Here is a 25886-nt window from a genome sequence, read left to right as displayed (position 1 = left end):
CTGCTTCTGTAGCCACCGTTGGTTAGCCACTAAACAACAGAGAAAATCGAATCTGAAGGCTCTCCAGTTAAGTGAATGAATCACATTTCATTGTTCAGTTAGTTAAGTACTGACCTCCTGCCCTATGCCTGGCATTTTTGGGGATGTGTTCATTCCTGGTTATATGTTCAAGCATAGGCTGGAATTGTACATGGCTGGGTCAATGAAGGGCTGTATGTTGTTGGACAAATTAGTGACCTCTTAGCCTCTACTTCCTTACCTATAGAGGCTATATCCTCTATGGGTCAGGAATATATAATATAATGTGTGTGTGTATATGTATATATGTAAATAAACTATGGTTTAGAAACTGCTTACTGTAGCATCTTCCATGTTATAAGTTTTCACTGCATGGTAATCATTGCTCTTCTTGCTTTTATTAACTCACCACTTTTCTAAGAAGGCATCATTTTTAAGATGTAGCATCAATGCCATGACAGATTTTCTGGGAATGTAAACATATACACACACGTCAGTTACAGAAATTTAAAAGAACATGTTTTAAAGACATTGGAATCAAGGAAATGTAGTGCTGAAATTACAATACAACTGGTGACATGAATAAGATGAAGAGAGGATTTGTCAGTCACAGGAGGAGGAGAGCAGGTTTAGAGCCAAACTTCAGTAGGTTCCTACTTGTCTCATCTTGGGCAAGTCATTCCATAGACTCGGAAGGGTTGTCAGTGGGGTTAAACTATTAATAGATAATTTATATAAGGGCTACTTGCAGTCCTGGAGCATGGAAGATGAACCCAATTGATGACAATTTTATCATTATTTTTATCATCATGCATCCACTGATTGCCTGCCATGAGACGAGCATTATTTAGGAATTAAGAAGTTATAACCTTATAATAAGCCATGGAGGGATCACTATAGGTATATGTACACCACAGGAGTAAATGTTGAAAGTGCTGTAGAAATGGAAATAACAAAATTCAGGAATTAAGAGGAGGGAGAAGTTAGAATGGTACTATCCACACCAAGGCCCGTGAACTCCTGGGCCTTACATGAGGTATGGAGCCTCAGGTTGGATCCTGCAGAACAGCCAGTGGCATGACTGGGACAGAGGGAGGGCTGCAGGAGCCCCTGGATGTCTCTGGGGGGTGCTGTGATGTCAGAGGCAGCAGATAGCCTCTGCGCTCCTTGGGCTTTGTGCAGCCGTTTAATACTTTAGATTATTCCATGGTATTTCTGAAGTGTACTTCCATCTTTATGATATACTTAAGTGCAGACTCTCCCAGGTGGTTTGTGTGAGCTTAACAGAGAAGGTAGGGGGGGAGTCTGTGCTTGAAGAGGGCTATAGCAGGCACAGCTGGCCTGAGTTCCGGGTCAGTGGGACTGAACACACACTCAAGGGGACCACTTTGCTTTCCTTCAACCCTCGGCAATTTGGAAACCCCACCAGCCTTGCTCTGTGCTACTGATGAGAAGGCTGGCGGTGCTGTCATCTTGTTCCCTGTGGAGGTGACTGGATCTCCTGGGGAAAGGCGTTTTTAGTTGCTGAGTTCTGGCCGGCGTTAGTGCTGGGATTTGCCTCTTCTGATGCTGGGCTCATTCACTAAAAGTGAGGATGGTGAGGTTCAGGATGTCTTGTAGAGAACTGATTTTTAAGCATTTGATAGAGGATGTATTCTGGGGTTTAAAAGCTTTATCACTGGGCAGATGGTCTTCTTGTGGGGGTGATAAAAATGATTTAGAACTATAAGAGGTGGTGGTAGTGTAACACTGTGAATATGCTGAATGTCACTGAATTGTACACTTTAAAATGGTTAATTTTCTCTTATATGAATTTCACCTTGGTTAAAAAAAAAAAAAATTATCATCACTAAACACAAAATTCAGGAAAGAAGCTGCATCTGAGAGGGAGGCCGGGTTCATGATAGGTGAGGAGCAGAGAGGCACAGAGCTGTATGTCAGTTGGCATTCAAGTTCTGCTTCTGTGCTGCTCCAAGTGTGGTCCCCAGACCAGCAGCATCAACATCATCTGGAAACGTAATTAGAAAAAGCAACTCTTGGACCCCACCCAGACTGATTGATTCGGAGTCTCCATGGGTGGGGCCCAGCAGTCTGAGTTTTAACAAGCTTTCCAGGTGATTCTGGTGCATCCTGAAATTTCAAAACTACTGATCTGCTTCTTGAGTTTTGCAGGTATGTTTGCATGTGTTGGTTTTACAATTAAAAGTAAAACCAAATTAAAGAAGCAAATAAATAGCAAATTAAAGAAGCAAATAATTGCCAGGATTAATGGTGACTGTGTTTAGAACCAAGGGTTACATTTTAACCAGATTCTATGCAATTGAGATTTATTTTAAAAAAAATTCTCTGCAACTCATTGATCTTAATCTGTCAACATCCCACCTCTAAGCCAACATAGAACAACATAGATTTAGAACAGATGTCTTATCCAGAAAAAAAAAAATAAAGGTCTTGGAATACAAGACAAGAGTGATTCTAGTTAGAAAATAGAGATGTGAGGATAGCAATGACCATCAGGCAGAAAGCTGGTCTCTCCTGTTGGTTTCCAGCCTAAGTCTTTGCACCAGGTTTTTTTCACAGCTCTGCCCTCACACTGACTCGAACATCTGCTCTCCCTGGCAGCTTGTGGTGCCTGCTTTGTGGGCTTCCAATCTGCAGAGGTTAAGGAGGAGCCACAGGAGATGTCATGCCTCAGAGTGAGGAGCGATGGGTGGCTTTCATTAGAAATGTAACAACCTCCTACTCTCAGCAGCCGCTATGGATGGGCACCAGGGTTGGACCAGATCTGGGGGACTGGCCTGTCTCTAGCAAGTGCTGGGGTCTTAGTGAGCACAGAGCCTGTGCCCCCAGTAATTGCCTCCTCAGCACAGAAGCCCGGTTGCTATTGTTTCCCTGCTATTTTCTCTGAACAGGCTACGTTGTCTTCTCCTGTGAATATTAATCTCCCCTGAGTTAGGGTAATTGGACCAAGAGCAGCCATCTGCAGAGCTATGCAATTTGGCAGGCTTTCCAGCAAGTGCAAGCCAGAGGACCATTTCTTGCTGTGGTTTCTGGGTTCCCCTAAGAAGCCATCTTTCCTCTAGTGAGGTTTCAGACCTTGACATCACCAGTCATGAACTAGTAGAACTGAGATTCAGGCTTCAGATTTCTGATTTTCAAATCCAGAGTTCTTTCTTTGACTTTTGATGCCTTTAATTAACTTGCATATGGAAAGAATCAACAAGTATCTGTTCACTGCATGGATTTGTAAAAATAAAGGGTAATTGTGCTCAAATGGGAAGTGAAATTAATTGCAAAGTAACAAGAGCTTTGAGCAATAGTAATTATCCAGATTCAGAAAAATAGTTTCTTTGATAATCATGTCATCATTGCAATGGATTAAAAACTGTTAAGAAAAGAAGAATAGAATATGTAGATCATAAGTATAGCCCATATCAATAGTTTCTCTGTTTTCTGTTGAAAATGTTTATTGTGTATGAATTCAGAGCATAGTGACGAAGTAGAGTCCCTGCTCCCCCAGATATCACCAGCCATGGGGAAAGACTGCTGGAATTGCTCATTTATTGTCTAAGTGCTGTGACATGGGAGTAACTTAGGGTGCCGTGGGGTTGGAGGATCAAAGGCAACAGGAGAGGCTACTACTTTCCACCTTGCACTGGATCTATAGCCCCATCTGACCTTTCTGTGTTTCCCTATGATCCAGGTAACAACTGGTGGAAGAGCCAGCTACTACGTGTCCTACCGGAGAGAGGCCTTCGCTCAGATAAAGCTGCCCAAGTACTCACTGCCCAAGGTATTCATCACCTGCTGCCCTGGGTCCTGCCAGACAAAGCAGCAGGGAAAGGCTGTCTTGTTGGGCTGCGGAAGGTTTGATCCCTTTCTGGGAGACAGCAGGCATTCAGCCTGACTTACCACTGGGGGTTTGGCCTCTGCTCAAATGGCAACCCACTCCAGTGTTCTTGCCTGGAGAATCCCAGGCAAGGGACAGGGGAGCCTGCTGGGCTGCTGTCTATGGGGTCGCACAGAGTCGGACATGACTGAAGCGACTTAGCAACAGCAGCAGCAGCATGTCAGTGAATCTGGGTTCTGTGTTCCCCTCCCAGCAGGATACCCAGGCAAGAGTTTTAATTTCCTATGACTCAAATATACAGTATAACCTTGGGTCGTTTCCCAGGACTGGTAGTGAAAGGAACACTAGCTTTGAAATCTCTTCTGTGGGTCCCTATCTTTCACAAGGGCCTTATTGATGAATAGAAGGCCAGACTCAGAATGGCCTAGGTAGAAACTTTATATACACACACATATATGTGTGTGTGTGTCTGGGTGTCTGAGAGAAAGAGAGAGAGAGAGACTGTAGCTGATGGGTACATCAGAGAGAGAGAGTGTGTAGCTGATGGGTACATCCTGCAACTATGATCCTATACAATGGTCCTATAAAGTCAATTACAGATGTTACAGAAAATGAGAAATTAATGCCCATGGCCCCTGGGGCTACATACAATTATATATATGTAAGGTGCACAGGTGAGTCCCATGTCTTTCATGCTTCTCTCTACATTTTAATGCTAAATATAAATGCACTGCTTGTACTTCCACTCCCTTCTGCCACAATGAGTAATTAAAAAGGAATAATTTACTATAATGTTAATATCGAATCGTGGCATTTTAACTCCTATTTTGGAAAATCACAACACTTATTCTGTGGACCTCATCCCTTGTAAACAGTGGCTCCTGGGAGGAGATGGATCTTAGAACATCAGTGTGAACATGGGCAGGCCTTAATTGCATTAAAGCCTTAATTGCATTAAAGCCTCAGTTGCATTATTGGGGCTGCAAAGAAGCAAAGTCTCAGGTTGGACAAAAATCAAATGTAAAGTTACAAAGACTTAGATCTCCAAGCCGGTGCTAGGAAGCATATCATGAAAAGTGAAATGAGTACAGAGGCAGATGGGATTATGAGATAAGAAGGTAGATAACCATCTACCCCTAGTTGCTTTTACCCATTCATTTATTCACATAATCATGCACATATTCATTCATTTTTTTCCTTTATTCACCCATTGATCTTGTCTTTCTTCCATTTAGGTTTTTACTCAGTGCCATGCATTGAGCTAAGCTTTGTGGTTAGAGTGGTAAATAAGACAGACATTCCCTACCTTCATAAAGCTTGTATTCTGGTAGAAATGGTAAACAAGGAATTGTGGGTATGAGAGGTGTTCTAGGCACAGAAGTTCAAGGTCCGCTGTGACATGATAGTTGAAGCTCACCAAATATGGGTCGTGAGGGCTAGTTTTCTAAAGAAAGTGATGCTTAAGACGATTCAAGGAAGATGAGGAGTTAACCCTGAAAATAAGTGTTTAGGAAGCCGGTAGAAAATACATACACTGGCCCTATTTTAAGAGAAGGCTTCCCAGGTGGCGCTAATGGTAAAGAGCCTACCTGCCAGTGCAGGAGATGTAAGAGATGTAGGTTCGATCCCTGTTCGGGAAGATCCCTTGGAGGAGGAAATGGCAACCCACTCCAGTATTCTTGCCTGGAGAATCCCATGAACAGAGGAGCCTGGTGGGCTACAGTTCATAGGGTTAAAAGAGTCAGACACAACTGAAGTGACTTAGCATGCACACACGTGTGCACATTTTAACAAACTAGAAGGCCATGTTAAGGGACAGGGTTGCATAGAAGAGCTGGAGACGTTGGCAAGGATCATAGTAAGTAGCCCCAGGGGCCACAGGCATTAATCTCTCACTTTCTGTAATATCTTTGTGATTGATTTTATAGGACCATTTTATAGGATCATGGTTGCAGGATGTACCCATCAGCTATTCTAAACCCAAGCAGGAAAGAGGTCTGCTTCTTGCAGAACATGAAGAGGAAGTTCATGATCATGAGAATGACCTTTAGCAGCAATCTGGTGATTTCCATGTATTGGCCCAGGAAAAAAGTTTCAGGAACTTTCTAAACCACATTCTCCATGGAGCACCTATTTTGTTTCTTCATGTATGCCTATTTTATGTATTTTTAACCTTCTCAGGAAAACAAACAGTTTGCTCCCCTGGGCAGTATGGCTGCAGGTGGGAACAAATGAAGCCTGGCATCGATCACAACCCTAGAACACTCCATTAATGATTAGCAGCCCCATGGCAATTTACTGTGATGGACTACCATCCATGCGGCTCCTTTGATAGAACTTCATCCAGAACAGCTTCTCATTAATATGAGGGCTGCTGTGAAAATAGCTGGATGGTTATTGATCCCCTTTATTAGTCGGCATTGACCCGGATTTTTGTAACCTCGGACTAGGATGTGAGGGCAGAGTGGGCGGAAGGAGACTGGTTCTTTCCATTGTTTAAAAATTGAAATGGCTTTTAAACAAGTTGCTGCCATTCCACGTAGTGCCCAGCTGCTGCTGGGCATCTTGCTTAAACACAGAAACACAGAAAAGCTCCCTGTCATCATTGCCTTCACACTTCTACTCCCAGTCTGTTCAGAATATGCTCTCCTGGGGCACTCCTTGGCTTTGGAGTGTTTTGCAGGGAAGGAAATGAAGGCCATTACTAATGAGCAGCATTACTAGGGGCAGCAACCTTGTGCTGAGTCCTCCATAACCCAGCCCCTGGGCATCGAGTTGGTGCTCTCAGGCCACTATCATGAAAAGCACGCACCAGCAGGGGGCTTGGAGCCAGATGATGGGAGGCCTGGCAGCCTCGGGAAAAGACAATGGAGCTCATGAAGAGGATGAACAGAAACCAGGACTTTCATTCCAGCTCTGCCACCTGCTCATATGTGAGCCCATGTCTTCTGATCTGTGAAATGGGTATCATAATACCACGTGGCAAAGTTGTGAGGATGCAGCAAATGACTTGCTTTTGGTAAAGCATAATGTGCTGGGCAAGTCTAAGCAACACTTGTCATCAGGGGAAATACTACTGATGCTCTTAACCTGCCAGGTGAGTTCCTGATAGGGTCATATCCCAGGCTTCCCTTGCTTTCAAAGCTGCTTGCCTCACTGGACTGCTCTGAGTCTCATAGACCTCCACTTGTCTCTTACATTCTGAACATTCTGCTCTTGACTTCCCAGTCTAACAGTCATTTCTGCAAGAGAAAAAATTGTTTTTTGCTGGTTTATTTTTACGTGGAACATTGATGACAATGTTGAACTTGACTTGAGCTCCAGATTCCTGGAAAACAGCAACATTTAGGAAATCCTCCTACCCTTTTGTGTTCCTGAACATGGTTTACTGCAAACCTCCCACCCCTGCCTCCTCTTAAATGTTCCTTGTGTTTACCTTTGGCAAGACCAGATTCCTGTCCTTTTTCTCGTAAATGATTAGCTGAACCATTTATCCCCACTGACCAATCTGGATAAAATGCTTGTTAATTCAACTGGACCAAACTTAAGTCTGACTTTTCTTCTGAGAATCACCTGACCTTAAGGAAAACAATTTCCTGTCCACCTATTCACCTCACTCCCCACAGGGCATTCCAGCCTTACTGTACTTCTCCCCAAACAAGTGATTCTTTTCTGCCCTCACTATGGGGGTGCTTGCAGGTATTTTGATCAGAGTGCTTTCCCTATTACAATAGTGTTTTCAAATAAAATCTCTCCTTACCTGAGTCTAGGTTTGTTTCTGACAGTAGAAACCCCACTTTTTTTTTTTTTTTTTCCTGGTTTCCTTTCCTGGATCCCGTTCCCTTGCCATCCTTAAAATGTTGATGTTCCTGAGTTCTGCTTGCATAAATCCCACAGTTAATCCCACTTTGAATAATGAAAGAGGAGGAGGGAAATAAGTTTCAGATAATTTATTATAATGATAGTGATATTAACCTTTTCCTTAATTTCCTTAGGAATGTTTTCCTTAATGTTTGCATTTCCCCAAATGCTGATTTCGCCTTCCTTGCTATGTCACAGCCTTACTTCCTAAAGAGTCGTCTGTAGTTCTAACCTCTTTTCTCACTTTCATTCACTCTTGAACTTGCTGCTAGTTTTCCTCAGCTCTCCCATATCCATCTCTCCACTACTGCACTAAAAATCTGTTAGCCATTGTTACTGCCTACATGCCAAATCCAACCAGACATCTCCATATCTTTATCTTTTTTTTGTTTTTTTAAACCTCTCTGGAGCATCTGACACTGGTGGGAGAAAAATTAATAACTTGGTGTGTAGATTCCCTTTGGCAATATCCCCCCCCCCCCCCCCCCGATTTCCTTTCCTGGATCCCCTTCCCTTGCTATCCTTAAAATGTTGATGTTCCTAAGTTCTCCTTGTTTCCTTCATGGTTCCAGAGTGACCTCATTCCTTCTCTTCATACTGATGAGTTCTATATCCACAGCTCCTATGTGCATCTGTGCATTAAATTCTGAACTGCATTGTTAACTGCGGTTTAGATGAACATCCCCTTCAGTTCAGTTCAGTTCAGTCACTCAGTTGTGTCCGACTCTCTACGACCCCATGAATTGCAGCACGCCAGGCCTCCCTGTCCATCACCAACTCCCGGAGTTCACTCAAACTCACGTCCATTGAGTTGGTGATGCTATCCAGCCATCTCATCCTCTGTTGTCCTCTTCTCCCCCTGTCCCCAATCCCTCCCAGCATCAGAGTCTTTTCCAATGAGTCAACTCTTCACGTGAGGTGGCCAAAGTACTGGAGTTTCAGCTTCAACATCAGTCCTTCCAAAGAACACCCAGGACTGATCTCCTTCAGAATGGACTGGTTGGATCTCCTTGCAGTCCAAGGGACTCTCAAGAGTCTTCTCCAACACCACAATTCAAAAGCATCAATTCTTTGATGCTCAGCTTTCTTCACAGTCCAACTCTCACATCCATACATGACCACAGGAAAAACCATAGCCTTGACTAGACGGACCTTTGTTGGCAAAGTAATGTCTCTGCTTTTGAATATGCTATCTAGGTTGGTCATAACTTTCCTTCTAAGGAGTAAGTGTCTTTTAATTTCATGGCTGCAATCACTATCTGCAGTGATTTTGGAGCCCAGAAAAATAAAGTCTGACACTGTTTCCACTGTTTCCCCATCTATTCCCCATGAAGTGATGGGACTGGATGCCATGATCTTCGTTTTCTGAATGTTGAGCTTTAAGCCAACTTTTTCACTCTCCTCTTTCACTTTCATCAAGAGGCTTTTGAGTTCCTCTTCACTTTCTGCCATGAGGGTGGTGTCATCTGCATATCTGAGGTTATTGATATTTCTCTCCTTAATGGTCCCATTTAACAACTGAGCTCAGAGTCTCTCCCTTTGGTCCTTTATATCTCCTCCTCCTCACATGTTTACTTATTTACTTCATTTATTTACTCAGTAAGCTTGTGTTGGATGTCTACCACATGCTAGATACTCTGGTAAGTGCTAAAAATAAACTAATAAAAAAGAGAGACATAGCTTCCACTCTCTGGGAGCTTAGAGTCTAATGAGAGAGGCAGACATCACACAAATAATTATAGAAGTAGATTATTAATCTTGATTGTAATGAATACTCTAAGAAAAAATAGAAAATTTTGTAAGTCAGATATCTGAGATATTAAAGATATGGCCTTCTGCCTTAGCCCCTGTAGACGCCACCTCCTTACTACTTTACCAGTTCATTCCATAGGGTTTTTATAGAGAATCTACTCCCTCAGTTCGGCCCTTTTACATTCCTGCCCAGAAGGTTGCCATGACCTTTTAAAACTTCTCCTTGCCTCTAGCATTGCCCCATTTAAATCCACTCATCACATTGCTTCCACACTGAATATTATCATGTAAAGAACTTGATCATCTTAAACAAAATCTATGCATTAACCAACTCTGATTTTCTCCTCCTGCTTCAAATCTTGTGTCAACTTTGTACTTCAGGGTAGAACTTCACTGTGCCATACAGAATCCCTTGTAATGTGACCACTCTCTATCTTCATCTTCCTCAGCAGAAAATTGCCTTCAGGCTCTTCTAGGTTCCATACATTCCCCTGAATGCTCCACCCTCTCTCTCACCTCTAAGCCTTTGTACTCCTTTCACCATTTTCGGGATGTCTATTATAGTCCTTAGTCAAGTTCACAAAAGGCTACACAAGTTTGTGATGTCTCCACCACCAAGTGGAAGTCAGGCCCCATGTTTTGTTCTTCTCTGTATTTATTATGGTGTTTGGCACAAGAATGAAGTTATACTGGGCCCAGATTAAATAAAATGTTTCAATAATGCAGAGGTATTTTTATTATTGTTCACCTAGGAAGTTGTAAGCTTAAATTTTTCGAAAAGCAACTATGATTCTTCCTACTGACTGTATTGAGAGGGTGTAGGGGGAGTGTTATTTATCATCATTTAAATAAGGAAGTGACACATGCTTTGAAATTAGATTGGGGTAGCGAGATGAAAGAAATAAGTTTTATTGTCATTCAGATTCCTATTGGACCAATTTTAAGTAACAGTGCTTTTTTGTTGTTGTTTTTCTGGAAGACTTAATATTCTGATTCTTGGTTGACCCCTGTTCAACTCTAAGACTTGTTAGGAGAGAGGACACATCGTTCAGAGTTTTTCAAGAATTGACGCACCAGCATCATCTGGAGGGTTGTTCAGGTGGTAGAACCCAAGGTTCCACACCAGACACACTGAATCAGAATCTCAGGCATTGGGTCTCCTGAGTCTGCATGCTCTCAGGAGCTCCAGGTCATGCTGATGCACACTGCATTATACACCCACTGGTAAGGAGTTTAACTTCTCTAGGTAGTCTTAGGCTCATATCTTAGTAATGTACTTTATTAGCTAAGTGACTTTGATTAGCTAAGGAATTCTCAAGCAGAAATCCCATAACTCTATATAGTAGAGAGTAGTCGCTCATCCTAGAGCCTGGAATTCCTGCTCACCAGTTGACACAGTCCCAGTGCAGGTCTAAACTAAGATGCATTCACAGCAAATCTGGCTGCTTCTAATCCTGACCATGCCCCAGTGTTTTAAGTTGTCCCCCCACCCCCAATTCTTTTACATTAATTTAGTCTAAAATAACTTAGCTCATTCATTTTTATGACCAAAACATCTGGGGAAAGCCAAGCATTTCTATTGCATTTTTAACAGGGTAAGTGAATTTAATCCGAATTTCCTGCAGCTGCTATTTCCCCTCCTACTGGGTTCCTGGGCTTTCATTCCACACCAGCACAACATGACTTCATCAGATGGTTTTTAAGAGTAAGCCTCATTTCCATTTTCAAGCACCTCAGCAGGAACCTGCAATTCTACAAGGTGTGTAAACACAAACGAGCAGAGCAGGTGAGGTCTTAGTCAAGGTGACCTCGGAAGTCCAAGGCTAGAGGCTGAGATTTCACAGAGGATCTCCAATAAAAGAGATCCAGAACTCCTTTTCTTACTTTCCCCACCTCCCAGCTCTCCAAATCAAATGAGTTTGCTTCTTTTTAAAATCGGCTCGGAGGAGCTCTCCATGGTTCTGATATTATAGACATGGCTGCTCCTGTTTTTTTGTTGAAAGCATTTCTGGGAAAGGTTGGTCTAATAAGGTAAAGGCTAGATCCACTCTACGTGTTCACTTACTGTCACTTCCCTTGCCTGTGTCCCTGTCACCAGTGCTTTCTGCATCAGTGACAAGGATGCCTCTCTTTTGCTTTTCCAGCGTGCTATTACTCCTTGGCATATGCACTTGTATACTCATAGTTATTCATTTTAAAAATTACTCTTGTGTTGTCAAATGTTTATCCAGGTCAACATTTCCTTCTGACAGTATAAGTTATTTAGGTAATGACTTGAGTTTGTGATAATATGTGTACAGTTCCTAGCCACATAGGCAAACTGGGTTTTGAAAACTATTTTGAATTCTGAACTATTAGAAATGATTTTAGAAATGACCCAGTCATTTCTAAATTTAATTAGAATTAAGAATTAGGAATACAAATCAAAGGGGCTTGAGGGACCAAGAAGGTAACATTAATATATATATAGGCAGATGATCGGAGAAGGCAATGGCACCCCACTCCAGTTCTCTTGCCTGGAAAATCCCATGGATGGAGGAGCGTGGGAGGCTGCAGTCCATGGAGTTGCAAAGAGTTAAACATGACTGAGCGACTTCATTTTCACTTTTCACTTTCATGCATTGGAGAAGGAAATGGCAACCCACTCCAGTGTTCTTGCCTGGAGAATCCCAGGGACGGGGGAGCCTGGTGGGCCACCGTCTATGGGGTCGCACAGAGTTGGACACAGCTGGAGTGACTTAGCAGCAGTAGCAGTAGCAGGCAGATGATAGGAATCTTTGGGTGTGGAAGGCTAAGGCTTCAATGAGTACTGACTCCATCTAAAATACTACACTTTTAGGTATATGGTAGAGGCTTTGGTCAAACCAAGGGCTTCCCTGGTGACAGAGAGGTAAAGAAATCCACCTGCCAATGCAGCAGATGTGGGTTCAATCCCTGGGTCAGAAAGATCTCCTGGTGAAGGAAATGGCAGCCCACTCCATATGACAGAGGAGCCTGGTGGGCTTCAATCCATGGAGCTGTGAAAAAGTCATATAAGACTTAGTGACTGAACAACAACAACAATAATAATCAGACCAAACAATTATGATTCATATTCATTTCATGGGTCATTCATTTGCAACTTCTGGCTTAGCAGTTATGTATACAACTAGTTAGAAGCTAACAATTAGGTTAAAATCATGTCACAGAGGTTCAAAACATGGTTTGGCTACTTATGAGTTATATAATCTGAAGCAAGTTGGTAAACCTCTGTGTGCCATATTTAATTTCTAAGTAAAATGGAAATAATCATACTACCTCCACTGTAGAATTATTTGGATTTTTTAATTGAAATAATGCATTTAGATGACTTAGAGTATGCCCAAATGTTAGCTATTTTTATTGGTAGCTTAACCTCTTCACTCTGTTCAGTGAGAAAATTGGAAGCTCAGGGAAGCTGACACATCCAATATCATGCAGCTGACTTATAGTAGAACACTATTATGACCCAGAACTCTGAATTCAAGCTTAAATATCCTTTCCTCTATAATCCATGGTTTTCAAATATTATTCTATTAGCAGTAGAACCCCCCCCCCCCCCACCTTTTACTCCTAAAATATTACACAGAACTCCATGATATAGCAAATCTAAGTAGTGCTGGTATGTTTGAAACAGATTTGGAAACCCAGAGCCCCACCCATTGGCTGTGCCTCTTGGCCACCCTTCTTTCAACCCCATCTGAAGATTCCCAAGAAAGGCATGAAAACCACTATCCTAGAAATGTTGAAACCATAAATTAAGATTGAGTGAAGGGAGAAGCCCTGTCTTTTTTTCATGTGTGGGTTTCCTCACGCAAGGTTGTATGTCTCTGTTAGCGCTAACACCAATTTTCAGTTATAAAAATAAAAAATGAAAGTGGATAAATCCCTTGAAGCCATGGAAAATGATACCCACCAAAGCCCCTTACACCCATCTTACTGTCACTTAGCAAGGAGCAGAAATCATGAAGCTCATAATTTACAGCCTTGGCCCAACACAGAATTGTTTAACATTGCCTATAACTCAAGCTTTTCCTCAGCCATTTCATAAGTCATGGTAATTACTCTGGGTCCCAGTGGGCAAGGAGATACGGAGATCTGCTGCCTTATGGGCTTTCCATCTTCTTACAGGACATGCACATCATTAGTACCAATGAGAACCAAGTGTTTGCAGCCGTCCAGGAATGGAACCAGAATGACACGTACAACCTCTACATCTCAGACACACGTGGGATCTACTTCACCCTGGCCATGGAGAACATCAAGAGCAGCCGAGGTCTGATGGGAAACATCATTATTGAATTGTATGAGGTATGTAGCCAACATTATCCTGCACTTGAATCTGCCTCTCTTTTTCATGAGTTCTAACAATATGAACACAAGCATTGGAGTCATAAAGTCCTGAGTTCAGATATCAGCTGTGCGCTTAGCAGTTGTGATTTGGGGCAGGGGACTTAACTTCTCTGTGCCTCAATTCCCTCACTTGTAAAATGGGGATAAAACATCTATCTAATAAAATTATTGTGAGAATGAGGGATAATGTTTGTAAAGCACCTTGTGTTGTAGTTGACTCAATAAGCCTTCAACAAATGGTAGCTCGAGTCGATGTCTTAAATATAGCATGATTGCAGGCCAGAAGTGAAGGTACGTGACGTCAGTGATCTCTTAAGTACCCTTTTCAAATCTGTGCTTCTTTCTATGAAGTCTAGGTGGAGGGATTAGTACTGTCTATATGCTTTAAATTATTTGGAAAATCATGTTTTATGAGCAACTTTATAAGAGAAGAAAGCAAATATCAGTGGTAAGAGTGAAGGTTCCTCCAAAATGCTGCCAGATGCCAACACCTATGTGTGGGAAAGAACCGGCCTTGACTTAACATTGAAATTTTCTTATTTTTAAATACGATAACCTTCGTTGAGTTTATATCTATCTATCTATCTATCTATAGATATACATATATACGCACACACCAGTTAAATAATAATTTATCTAGGAAACCAAGTGACCCCATTTAGAGACTATATTAAGAAAGCAACCTAATTGTTTCAGTAACCCTAATGATATATTGTATGTCTATATCTCTAGTAACATGTATGTGATCTTTCTCAGTGAAAGTACTTGACTGACTACTTCAACTAGATGGATTGATTTTAGCAAAGTAGGTGTGTCTCATTATCTCCCACATTTACAAGTAACTTGTGGTCAGACCTATAAATACTGTGCTGGTGGAGGTCATTCATTCACCGTTGCCTCTTGCAGAAGCTACTTCCATGTGAGTTTTCCCCTTTGAACAGTGGGAGTGGCTGTCAAAACAGAGAGATGGGTACATGGACTTCTGCTTTACAGTGGTCTCTTCTGAGCTTCTCATGTCAAAGTTCCAGTATCCCCTACTCTGGTATCTAAGTTGGTTGCTCATTTACTAACAGCGATGGAAATATCCCAATTATTTTACAAGGTAGAAGGAGGATTGCAAAAAGGCATGGGATGAATGGAAGTATATAAAAAGAAGGAGAGACAGGAATGTCAGGGAAGAAATACCCTGATTTTCTAGGAAGTAGACTGGTGCTGAAATAATTCACTTAGCAACAAGATTCCAGCTTGGGAAATGACCTAGATTTCTTCCCAAAGTTGTAAAGACCAGTAGAGATGACTAAAGAGTGTAAATGGCTTTGAGAAGCTTACATTTTCATGCCTCTCATCACACCAGGAGGCAGAACTATATCTTTGTTATTGTGCAGTAAGTCGCATCTGTGGGAAGGTTTCGATGAATGTTCCTAGGATGGAGGCCATTCCTGTTTGCACAAGTAAGCCTATAGAGGTAAGAGGATTATTCATGCTCCTGTGGTCAGAGCCCATTAAGAGAGGTAGACGTTGCTGCAGATGACCTTTAGTTGAGAAATCCCTGTTTCTCAGACTCTGCTGATATGGTATGGAGTGCATTTTGCCACTGTGCTGTTCCTTTTCCTTAAAAAAAAAAAATGTTCCTGAAATTCCTTGGTCATTTAGAACAATGAGACATTCTGCTCTGGAGTATGAATCAAAATGAAAAATGTGCCAAGATACATGTGATTTTTTTTTTTTTTTTATCTTGCTGAAGTTGGTCTTGTTGAGGGGAAAAAACTACATAGTGTCATTGCATTCACATAGAAGCAAGATATATCAGGCAAGGTAACTTCTCTAGAGCCAATTCTGTTGTCCTTGTTCTTCCTTCACTTTTATCAGGGTTGATTGTGTCCCTGTATTGTGCTCAAGTCCATGAGGAAAGCAGGAAAGACAGGGGCCCTTCCCCTCAGGGAGCTTGCAATCCAGTTTGTTGGGCTTTGAAGGGGTCCATAAATGAATTTCCTCTTCTTCCTGCCCAAGAGTGAAAACAATTGAGATAGAAGCAAATGGTGAGACAAAAGGAGATCAGATCCCAGCTTTATTGCTTTTAAAAGCATGAAGGAGGAAATGTTCTTGGTAATACTGCTCCCCAGAATCGAACTCATCCATCCAGTCTCAGGCAGAAACTGTGAATCAAAAGCTCTCTTATGGAAGCCTGTCTCCATAACACCACAACCTTGTGATACAGAGGATGTGATCTTTGCAGGCAGGTTCCAAAAATAGTTGAGTTAGGGATGCACTGCACCAGAATGTTATCGATCTGACTATCAGTATGTTTGCTGTCAGGAGGAAGAAGGGAAGAAGTGGAATGTCAAGAATGACAGAAGCCAAGAGTTAGAGAGATGGTATAAATTTTTATGTCCATGAGCTAGCTAGTCTAATTGTGTAGAATTGGTTGTCAAGTACAAGAATGAATGCTGGATAAGAAGTTGGGGTTCAGATTCTAAAAGGTGTTTAATACCAAGGGAATAAATTGTATCCTGACACTATCTGGACCATGACCATATTGAAGATTTTTAGAGGGTGATGCTGTTTTGCACCTGGATATGCATTCTGTGATTTGGAGATAAAGCTCAATTTAATTGGTCTCTAGGGATCATTAGACTTTAACTTTCTTCACTGGAGATTCTCATAGAAACTGAGATTGTGTACCATATGGCCAGTTAACAAAGAGACTATAATTTTTGTGGACTCTAGATGCCCTTGAGTAATACAGCTGGGAAAAAACAGCATGCTTTTACATTCAATTGCATTTAAATTAACACACTTTTGTGAAGTGTATTTTGTTTGATGAGGCTGGTGCATGAGACCATCTACTGGAAAGATGTAAGTGACTCTAATAGAGTTGTGATCATGGTCTAATTTGTGTTAGAGGTATAGTTCCTGTATGTTATAGAATTACTGTAAGAGTAAAGCTAATTCTAATTTGATGAATCTGGGGAGTCTGGCAGATGCGTAGGTTTAAATGATGAATTATTAGAGCATGGGAGTAAGGCATGCCTGAGTCCCAGCATGAGAAAAGAACCAGAGTCTGATGAGTAGAGGTCCATTTTATTAGAATATGAGATGACCTTGGAAAATAATGGGGATAAAAATTTAAAGATGCTAGGAAAGAGCTTGACTAAAGAGTTGGACATTTATTCTCCAGGCTACTGTATCTCTGTTTTCTCTTTACATCTAGCAAATAAATATATGCATGATTTAGTCCCTGTGCGAAGTTAATTCAAAGATATACATTCTAGTGTAACAGGGTATCACATCTGTTTTTCCTTGTCTAAGATACGTATAGTTAACACAGATGTGAAGTGGCCTGAGCTGACTGTGGCCACTTGAAGCTACTGGTGTATCATTCTGTCTTCTACGTGAACCTCTTCTTGACATTGGAAAGGGAACAAAGAAAGTAAGAATTTATTTGAGAAATTAACCTTCTAGTCTTTGGCACTAAGAGACCTTGGAGATCAATGGGGATCAATCTCACCCAACTCCGTAAAATCTAAAGGGAAATATTGTTTATTTCCTGGTCTGTTGGAACAGTTTACTGCTAAAGAGGGACTCTTGTCCACTCCCTGCCTCAGAGTGCAGTATTGTTATGGCTGTAATTATACAATCAGGGGAGAAAATACTTCTTGAAGGCCAAATAATAATCTCTTCTTTAAGATAACAGAGCCCATTCCATCCAAGGTCAATGTTGACAATGAATGTAGTTCATTAGGTGTGCTCACCATTACTCTTACAACACTCTTTTCATGGAGAGTTCTGTTGTTGTTTTCTCATATCTCTAAATATAAACTACATTTCTTCTTAGCTGTTCTCCACTGATAAATCCGGTAACAAATATTATTTCCAACAGTCTCAATTGTATTATGGAAACATGCTTTGAGCTGCTGCATTTTCTTCAGTATTTTCCAACTTGTAAATCTGTACAGTAATAACAATGGGATACCAAATAATTCCTTAAGTGCCCTTGTTGAATGAATATATAACACAAGCTACACAAGCATTTTTACAATCCAGAAAAAAGAAGTAAAAGAGAAACAGGCGAGATTAATTATAATGGTAAATGTTATTTAACTAAAAATGTAAAATACTATCATTTAAGTATATACTTAATATGAAAAATTACTAATGAAATGTTTTATATTTTTGTCATACCAAGTCTGTAATATCCTGGGTGCATTTTACACTTCCCAAGGATCTCAATTCATATGCTAAATTTTCAGCATAAACACTTCATCAGCATTTACATTTCATAAAATTTATAGTAGAAAAGGTAGATTCACATACCCTGGTGATTCCAAGCATATTTAGAAGTTTGCCAGTAACTGAATCCAATATCAGTTTCGAATTTATATTTAAATTGGTTAAAATTAAATAAAACTAAAAGTCAGTTTCTCACTCCTACTGGCCACATTTCAAGTGTTCAGGAGCCCTGTGGGGCTAGTGGCTATGGTATTGGACAGCATAACCCTTAATGATATATATATATACACTTTTTCTTATTTATCTATTATAGCATCTCCATGTGGTAGATATTATTCTGTATTGTGCCTGTGAGAGTACAAAGATGCAGAGAACTTGGTAACTTGACTCGGGTCACACAGCTAGTAAAAGGGAGAAGCTATCTGTGAACCAACTTATGTCCATTTGACCCAAAAGTTCAGCCTCTTCCTATTACACTTTTTTTTTTTTTACATTCATTTTTTTTTAATTGAGGTATAATTCATGTGCAGTAAAATTTAACCTTTTTGGTTCTATGAGTCTTAACAAAGGTATGTACATCTACCACCATAATCAAGATATAGAACACTGAATATATAGGATATTGTCCCAAAGCATTCCCTCTTATGGCCCTTTTGTGATCACTCTCCTCCCATCCAAAGTCACTGGCAAGCCGATATGATTTCTCTCCCTCCAGTTTTGCCTTTTCTACATTTTCATATGAATGAAATTGTGCAGTAGGGAGTCTTTTGAGTCTAGCTTCTTTCACTTATTATTTTGAGATCCACCCATCTTATTGAATATCAAGAGATGTTCCTTTCTTTCTATTGCTGAGCAGCACTGCATTGCCTGCATGTGTTCTTGTTTGTTCATTCATTTGGCAGTTGAAGGTTATTCAGGTTGTTTCCAGATCTGTGTGACTATGAATGAAATTTCTGTAAACATTCGTGTGAACATAAGTTTTTCTTTCTCATGGATAAATACCTAGAAGCAGAATTGCTAGGTCCAATGTGTGTGTGTGTTGTTGTTCAGTTCTAAGTCATGTCCAACTCTGCAACACCGTAGACTCCTCTGTCCTTCACTGTCTCCCAGAGTTTGCTCAAATTCATGTCCATTGAGTCGGTGATGCTATCTAACCATCTCATCATCTGCTGCTTCCTTCTCCTTTTGCATTCATTCTTTCCCAGCATCAGGCTCTTCCCCCAGTGAGTCAGCTCTTCACATCAGGTAGCCAAAGTATTGGAGCTTCAACTTTAGCAACAGTTCTTCCAATGAATATTCAGGATTGATTTCTTTCAGGATTGACTGGTTTGATCTCCTTGCTGTCCAAGGGACTCTCAAAAATGTGTTTATGTTTATAAAAAGCCACCAAGCCATTTCTTAACTGGCAATATCATTTTGTTCTCCACCAGAGATGAAAACAAGTTCTAGTTGCTTCACCTTGGTATTATCAGGTGTGTGTGTGCATGTGGGGGGGAGGTGGGGAGTGTGTGGCATGCGTGTGTGTTTAGACATTCTTTCAGAGGCCTAGTGGTACTTTGTTAGTTCTATTTAGATTTCCTAATGACTAATTATATCTTGACCTCACTATACTTGGTTGGATGGATAAAATGAAACTCTGAGCCACCCTTAGTGTTCTGGCCTCTTTGCCCATATTATTGACGTTTCGTTGCTTTCCTTGTCTCCGGTGACTGCCCTCCACCCACTGCTTTATCTTGACCTTACGTTACCCTTCTTTGGACAGATGGACAACTACTTACAGACTCCGTGGGGACATTTTACCCAAACTAATCTTCTTCAGCTCCTCACCACAGGTCCAACTCTAGGGACAGCCCAAGGCACACCATGATAATTGCTTTTCTCAGCAGAACCCTGGTTTCCTTGTCCTGAGGGCCCAGGGGAGTGAGCGACAGATGAGCATGCCACCTGGACTCAGTGCTCTGCCAAGGGGCTGCTGTCAGTGTCCCTTTGCACCTCAGACTGATTCCCGGGGGAAACTGGGTCGTGCAGGCCTGGAATCTTGTATCAATACTACTCTCTTCTTGGGGACTACCACAAGCTGGTACCTTGCTCCTTGAGCTCTCGGGGCCAACAGCAGCAGCTATGCTTCTGATTTCAAACCACAGTGGCCCATAGCATGTTTAAGTTTATCAGATTCTAAATGCCTCCTTGAATGGAGAAGCTAAAATGTGTGTCTTATTCTCCAGTTTCTTTATACTGCATGTAGTGAAGGCAAGTAGTGTTTCATGGAACTTTTGTTTTGGATATATATATATATATATATATATATATATATATATATAGCTACATGTGTACACATATATGCATATATGGTTATGAGTCTACTAGGTGGCAACGGAAATGGGTTTCATACTTGGGCTGTGCTTGGAAAGTTTGAAAGCTATTGGCCTAGGATACAGAAAGCAAAGTACCCTCCAAACTTGCAGCCCATTTATTCAAGAGATGGAGCCAAGAAGCAATTCAGCAGCAATGATGGGGCTTAGAAGAATCCAAATACAAATGGAAAGTGTTCCTTTTTGCCCCCAGACAAGACTGAGATTTCTTTGGCATTATGTGCAGCTGCAGGAGGAACACCCTCAGAGATGCATCTGGGTTCCCTCAAAATCTCTCCTTTTTGTATCTTTTCAGTCTCCATTCTCATGATTTTGCTCTCAGACTAAGTGAGGCACACAGAAAATACCCACCCGAGTGGTGGGGTTCTTAGGGGAAAAATGCTAATGTAATATTGGCATATATTTTCCAAGCATACTTATCCAGAAGAACACAAGAAGCAGCAGAGTGGCTAGTAATTCATGCTGGAATGCATCAAACTAGGAGGCAGGGTGTGCAGGTGACAGATGAGAGTCTGATTCTGACCTATTTATGTTCTAGAAATTAGATAGCAAGGCCTCTGGTGCACGATGGAGAGGGGCAACCGGCATGAGAGAGAGATATGGTGTTATTAACTGGTAATACACAAGAAAAGGTACCAGCCCTGTGTCTAAAGAGAATAACAAAAGGCCTGCATTAGGCAGAAGGTTCTAAGGAAACTCAGATTCGATTCCCTGTGAGGAATTACCAGTAACTGGGTTTGAGACAGACACCTTTGCAGTTGATTTTAAAGACTGAGGTGATTGCAGAGCCTCACAGACCTTGGATGAGTATGTGAGGTACCAGCCTTCCTGAAACGGCACTGTCTCTGAGCAGCTAAGGCAGGGAGGGTACCACTGGGAAAGGGCATAAGGCTGACACCACTGTCCCTCGCCCCACCCTGGCTTCTGTCCTTTCCCACCCTCTGTTCACAATAGGATTCTAATCAATTCCACCCTTGGCCCTTTGTCAAATTCCCCTAGTGGTGTCCTTCCCAGTCTGTTCTCCTCCAGACATGTCCTGTTCGGTTTTTGTTATTTATTTATTTATTTTGTATTTGGGTTGGCATTCTTTATTCTCTTTCAAGGTCAGTCAGATTACTTAAAAAAAAAAAGCACTTCTCATTTCATCAGCTAAATTATGTCACTAAAAATCAAACAAACAAACAAACAAACAAAAAACAGAAGAGCTGACTTCTATGAAAGTCTTTCCCTTTGCTCCCACTGGGATCCTCTCAGAACTGCAATACACGTCAATTCACGATGACCCTCAAAGAATGGGGGTAAGGATGAGTACAATTAAAATTTCGAGATATCTGAGTGTTATCTAGAAAATCTGCTGAAGTCTTGTTTATATGTATCTAAACAATTTGAATTACCTTTCCTTTGGAACTTAAATGGAAAGTCAAGACAACATAGATTGCTGTCATTCTAAATATATCTTCTTATTGCTCAGATGTGGGCAGAGAAGTAATAAAAGTGAGTCAAATCTGTGCTTAGTCTTGAACCGTTCTGGATGATAAATCTCCTCAGTCTGTAGCTACTTGTGGTGATGCTCTTCTTCCTTCAGAATATCAAAGGTATGCAAATCCCAATACATGGGGAACTCTGGCAAGAGTGGTCTACATTATCTGTGGTATCCTTTGCCAACCAACAGAGGAAAAAAAGAAAGGGAAGGGCTTATTCCACATTTTTTAAAGTGACAATTGGCTGAGACCCAAGATAAAATAAGAATTATCCAAAGTCCACAGTGACTGGTGTCACAGCCGATGATAGGGGCCAGGTCACCAAGCTGGGTCATCCGAGATAGAAGACATCTCAGTTCAGTTCAGTCACTCAGTCATGTCCAACTCTTTGCAACCTCATGGACCGCAGCATGCCAGGCTCCCTGTCCATCACCAGCTCCCAGAGTTTACTCAAACTCATGTCCATTGAGTCAGTGATGCCATCCAGCCATCTCATCCTCCGTCGTCCCCTTCTCCTCCCACCTTCAATCTTTTCCAGCATCAGGGTCTTTTCCAATGACTCAGTGCTTCACATCTGGTGTCTGAAATATTTGAGTTTCAGTGTCAACATCAGCCCTTCCAATAAATATTCAGGACTGATTTCCTTTAGGATGGACTGGTTGGATCTCCTTGCAGTCCAAGGGACTTTTAAGAGTCTGCTCCAACACCACAGTCCATAAGCATCAATTCTTCAGTGCTCAGCTTTCTTTATAGTCCAACTCTCACATCCATACATGACTACTGGAAAAAATATTGTTTTGACTAGATGGACCTTTGTTAGCAAAGTAATATCTCTGCTTTTTAATATGCTGTCTAGGTAGGTCATAAATTTTCTTCCAAGGAGCAAGTGTCTTTTAATTTCATGGCTGCAGTCACCATCTGCAGTGATTTTGGAGCCCAAATAAATAAAGTCTGTCACTGTTTCTACTGTTTCCCCATCTATTTGCCATGAAGTGATGGGGTCAGATTCCATGATCTTAGTTTTTTGAATGTTGAGTTTTAAGCCAAACTTTTCACTCTCCTCTCTTTACTTTCATCAAGAGGCTCTTTAGTTCTTCTTTGCTTTCTGCCACAAGCGTGGTATCATCTGCATATCTGAGGTTATTGATATTTCTCCTGGTAATCTTGATTCAAGCCTGTGATTCATCCAGCCCAGCATTTCGCATGATGTACTCTGCTGCTGCTGCTGCTGCTAAGTCGCTTCAGTTGTGTCCGACTCTGTGCGACCCCAAAGACGGCAGCCCAGCAGGCTCCCCCATCCCTGGGATTCTCCAGGCAAGAACACTGGAGTGGGTTGCCATTTCCTTCTCCAATGCATGAAAGTGAAAAGTGAAAGTGAAATCGCTCAGTCGTGTCCAACCCTCAGCGACCCCATGGACTGCAGCCTACTAGGCTCCTCCGTCCATGGGATTTTCCAGGCAAGAGTACTGGAGTGGGGTGCCATTGCCTTCTCCGATGATGTACTCTGCATATAAGTTAAACAAGCAGGGTGACAATATATAGCCTGGACATACTCCTTTCCCAATTTGGAACCGGTTTGTTGTTCCATGTCCAGTTCTGACTGTTGTTTCTTGACCTGCATGCAGATTTCTCAGGAGGCAGGTCAGGTGGTCTGGTATTCCCATCTCTTTAAGAATTTTCCACAGTTTGTTGTGATCCTTTATCCTTAATTATCTTATTGATTAACTTTTTAAGAGAACATCTTCCTCACTACTAATCAGGACACTTCAACTTAGCACCATTACAGATTATACCTTGATGCCTTGAAAACCTGTCTACAAACCCCCTCTGAGCAAAATCCTATGTTCTCTGTTTTTATTTATTTTTAAATTTTTATTGAAATATAGTTGATTTACAATGTCAGCAGTGGCCACAGGACTGGAAAGGGTCAGTTTTCATTCCAAAGAAAGGCAATGCCAAAGAATGCTCAAACTACTGCACAATTGCACTCATCTCACATGCTAGTAAAGTAATGCTCAAAATTCTCCAAGCCAGGCTTCAGCAATACATGAACTGTGAAATTCCAGATGTTCAAGCTGGTTTTAGAAAAGGCAGAGGAACCAGAGATTAAATTGACAGCATCCGCTGGATCATGGAAAAAACAAGAGAGCTCCAGAAAAACATCTATTTCTGCTTTATTGACTATGCCAAAGCCTTTGACTGTGTGGATCACAATAAACTGTGGAAAATTCTGAAAGAGATGGGAATACCAGACCACCTGACCTGCCTCTTGAGAAACCTATATGCAGGTCAGGAAGCAACAGTTAGAACTGGACATGGAACAACAGACTGGTTCCAAATAGGAAAAGGAGTACATCAAGGCTGTATATTGTCACCCTGCTTATTTAACTTATATGCAGAGTACATCATGAGAAACACTGGAGTGGAGGAAGCACAAGCTGGAATCAAGATTGCTGGGAAAAATATCAATAACCTCAGATATGCAGATGACGCCACCCTTATGGCAGAAAGTGAGGAAGAACTAAAGAGCCTCTTGATGAAAGTGAAAGAGAAGAGTGAAAAGGTTGGCTTAAAACTCAACATTCAGAAAACTAAGATCATGGCATCTGGTCCCATCACTTCATGGCAAATAGAAGTGGAAACAGTGGACACAGTGGCTGACCTTATTTTTCTGGCCTCCAAAATCACTGCAGATGGTGATTGCAGCCATGAAATTAAAAGACACTTGCTCTTTGGAAGGAAAGTTATGACTAACCTAGACAGCATATTAAAAAGCAGAGACATTACTTTGCCAACAAAGGTCTGTCTAGTCGAAGCTATGGTTTTTCCAGTAGTCATGTATGGATGTGAGTATTGGACTATAAAGAAGGCTGAGTGCTGAAGAATTGATACTTTTGAACTGTGATGTTGGAGAAGACTCTTGAGAGTCCCTTGGACTGCAGGGAGATCCAACCAGTCCATCCTAAAGGAGATCAGTCCTGGGTGTTCATTGGAGGGACTGATGTTGAAGCTGAAACTCCAATACTTTGGCCACCTGATGAGAAGAGCTGACTCATTTGAAAAGACCCTGATGCTGAAAAAGATTGAGGGCAGGAGGAGAAGGGGACGACAGAGGATGAGATGCCTAGATGGCATCACCAACTCATTGGACATGGGTTTGGGTGGACTCTGGGAGTTGGTGATGGACAGGGAGGCCTGGCGTGCTGCGGTTCATGGGGTTGCAAAGAGTCGGTCACGACTGAGCAACTGAACTGAACTGAACAATATTTCAGGTGTACAGAAAAGTGATTCAGTTATATATATATATATATGTGTGTGTGTGTGTGTATATATACCCACACACACATATGTATACATTTATACATATATGTATATGAATATGTGTATTCTTTTTCAAATTCTTTTCCATTATTATAAGTTATTGTAAGATACTGAATATACTTCTTGGTGCTATGCAGCAGGTCTTTCTTGTTTATCTATTTTATATATAGTATATGTTGGCTAATCTCAAATGTTCTCTAGGAGTAACTACTTGGGTTGCTATCATTCACTTCCACCCCAGAGGAAATTTTGGTGGTTAATTAAGGATAAAAAGTTAATTAAGGGTAAAGTCCTCTGAACAAAGTACAGAGATGTGTAGAGTGGGGCAAAGAAGATGAGTAAGAGGAGGATGGAATATCTGGTTTGTGGCGGGAGGTGGTTGAGGGAGTGGGGGGGTTGTGTAGAGGCCAGCAGCTGCTGATGCTGCTAAGTCGCTTCAGTCGTGTCCGACTCCGCGTGACCCCGTAGATGGCAGCCCACCAGGCTCCTCTGTCCCTGGGATTCTCCAGGCAAGAATAATGAGCTTAAACTTCTCCTGTAGACCATGTGGAATGTGACATTTCTCACTATGCTCCTCCTCTTTTCCTCTTGTGTTCTCCAACACACTGTGGACAATCCTAGGGGATTTCT

The 25886-nt window shown here is 41.5% G+C and overlaps 1 protein-coding gene across 3 annotated transcripts in view; it reads left to right on the top strand.

Annotated features, from left to right (window-relative positions):
- The window catches only part of SORCS3 (sortilin related VPS10 domain containing receptor 3), a 633894-nt gene that overhangs the window by 503524 nt on the left and 104484 nt on the right, over positions 1 to 25886 (top strand). For all 3 annotated transcript variants that reach the window (XM_027529080.1, XM_027529079.1, XM_027529078.1), the window contains 2 exons: positions 3722 to 3811; positions 13631 to 13810. In XM_027529080.1, the coding sequence (XP_027384881.1) occupies positions 3722 to 3811; positions 13631 to 13810 (270 nt within the window). The remainder of the gene's footprint in view (positions 1 to 3721; positions 3812 to 13630; positions 13811 to 25886) is intronic.

This window comes from Bos indicus x Bos taurus, chromosome 26, assembly GCF_003369695.1.
Source record: "Bos indicus x Bos taurus breed Angus x Brahman F1 hybrid chromosome 26, Bos_hybrid_MaternalHap_v2.0, whole genome shotgun sequence".
Lineage (NCBI taxonomy): Eukaryota > Metazoa > Chordata > Mammalia > Artiodactyla > Bovidae > Bos > Bos indicus x Bos taurus.
This window is presented reverse-complemented; position numbering and strand designations above follow the sequence as displayed.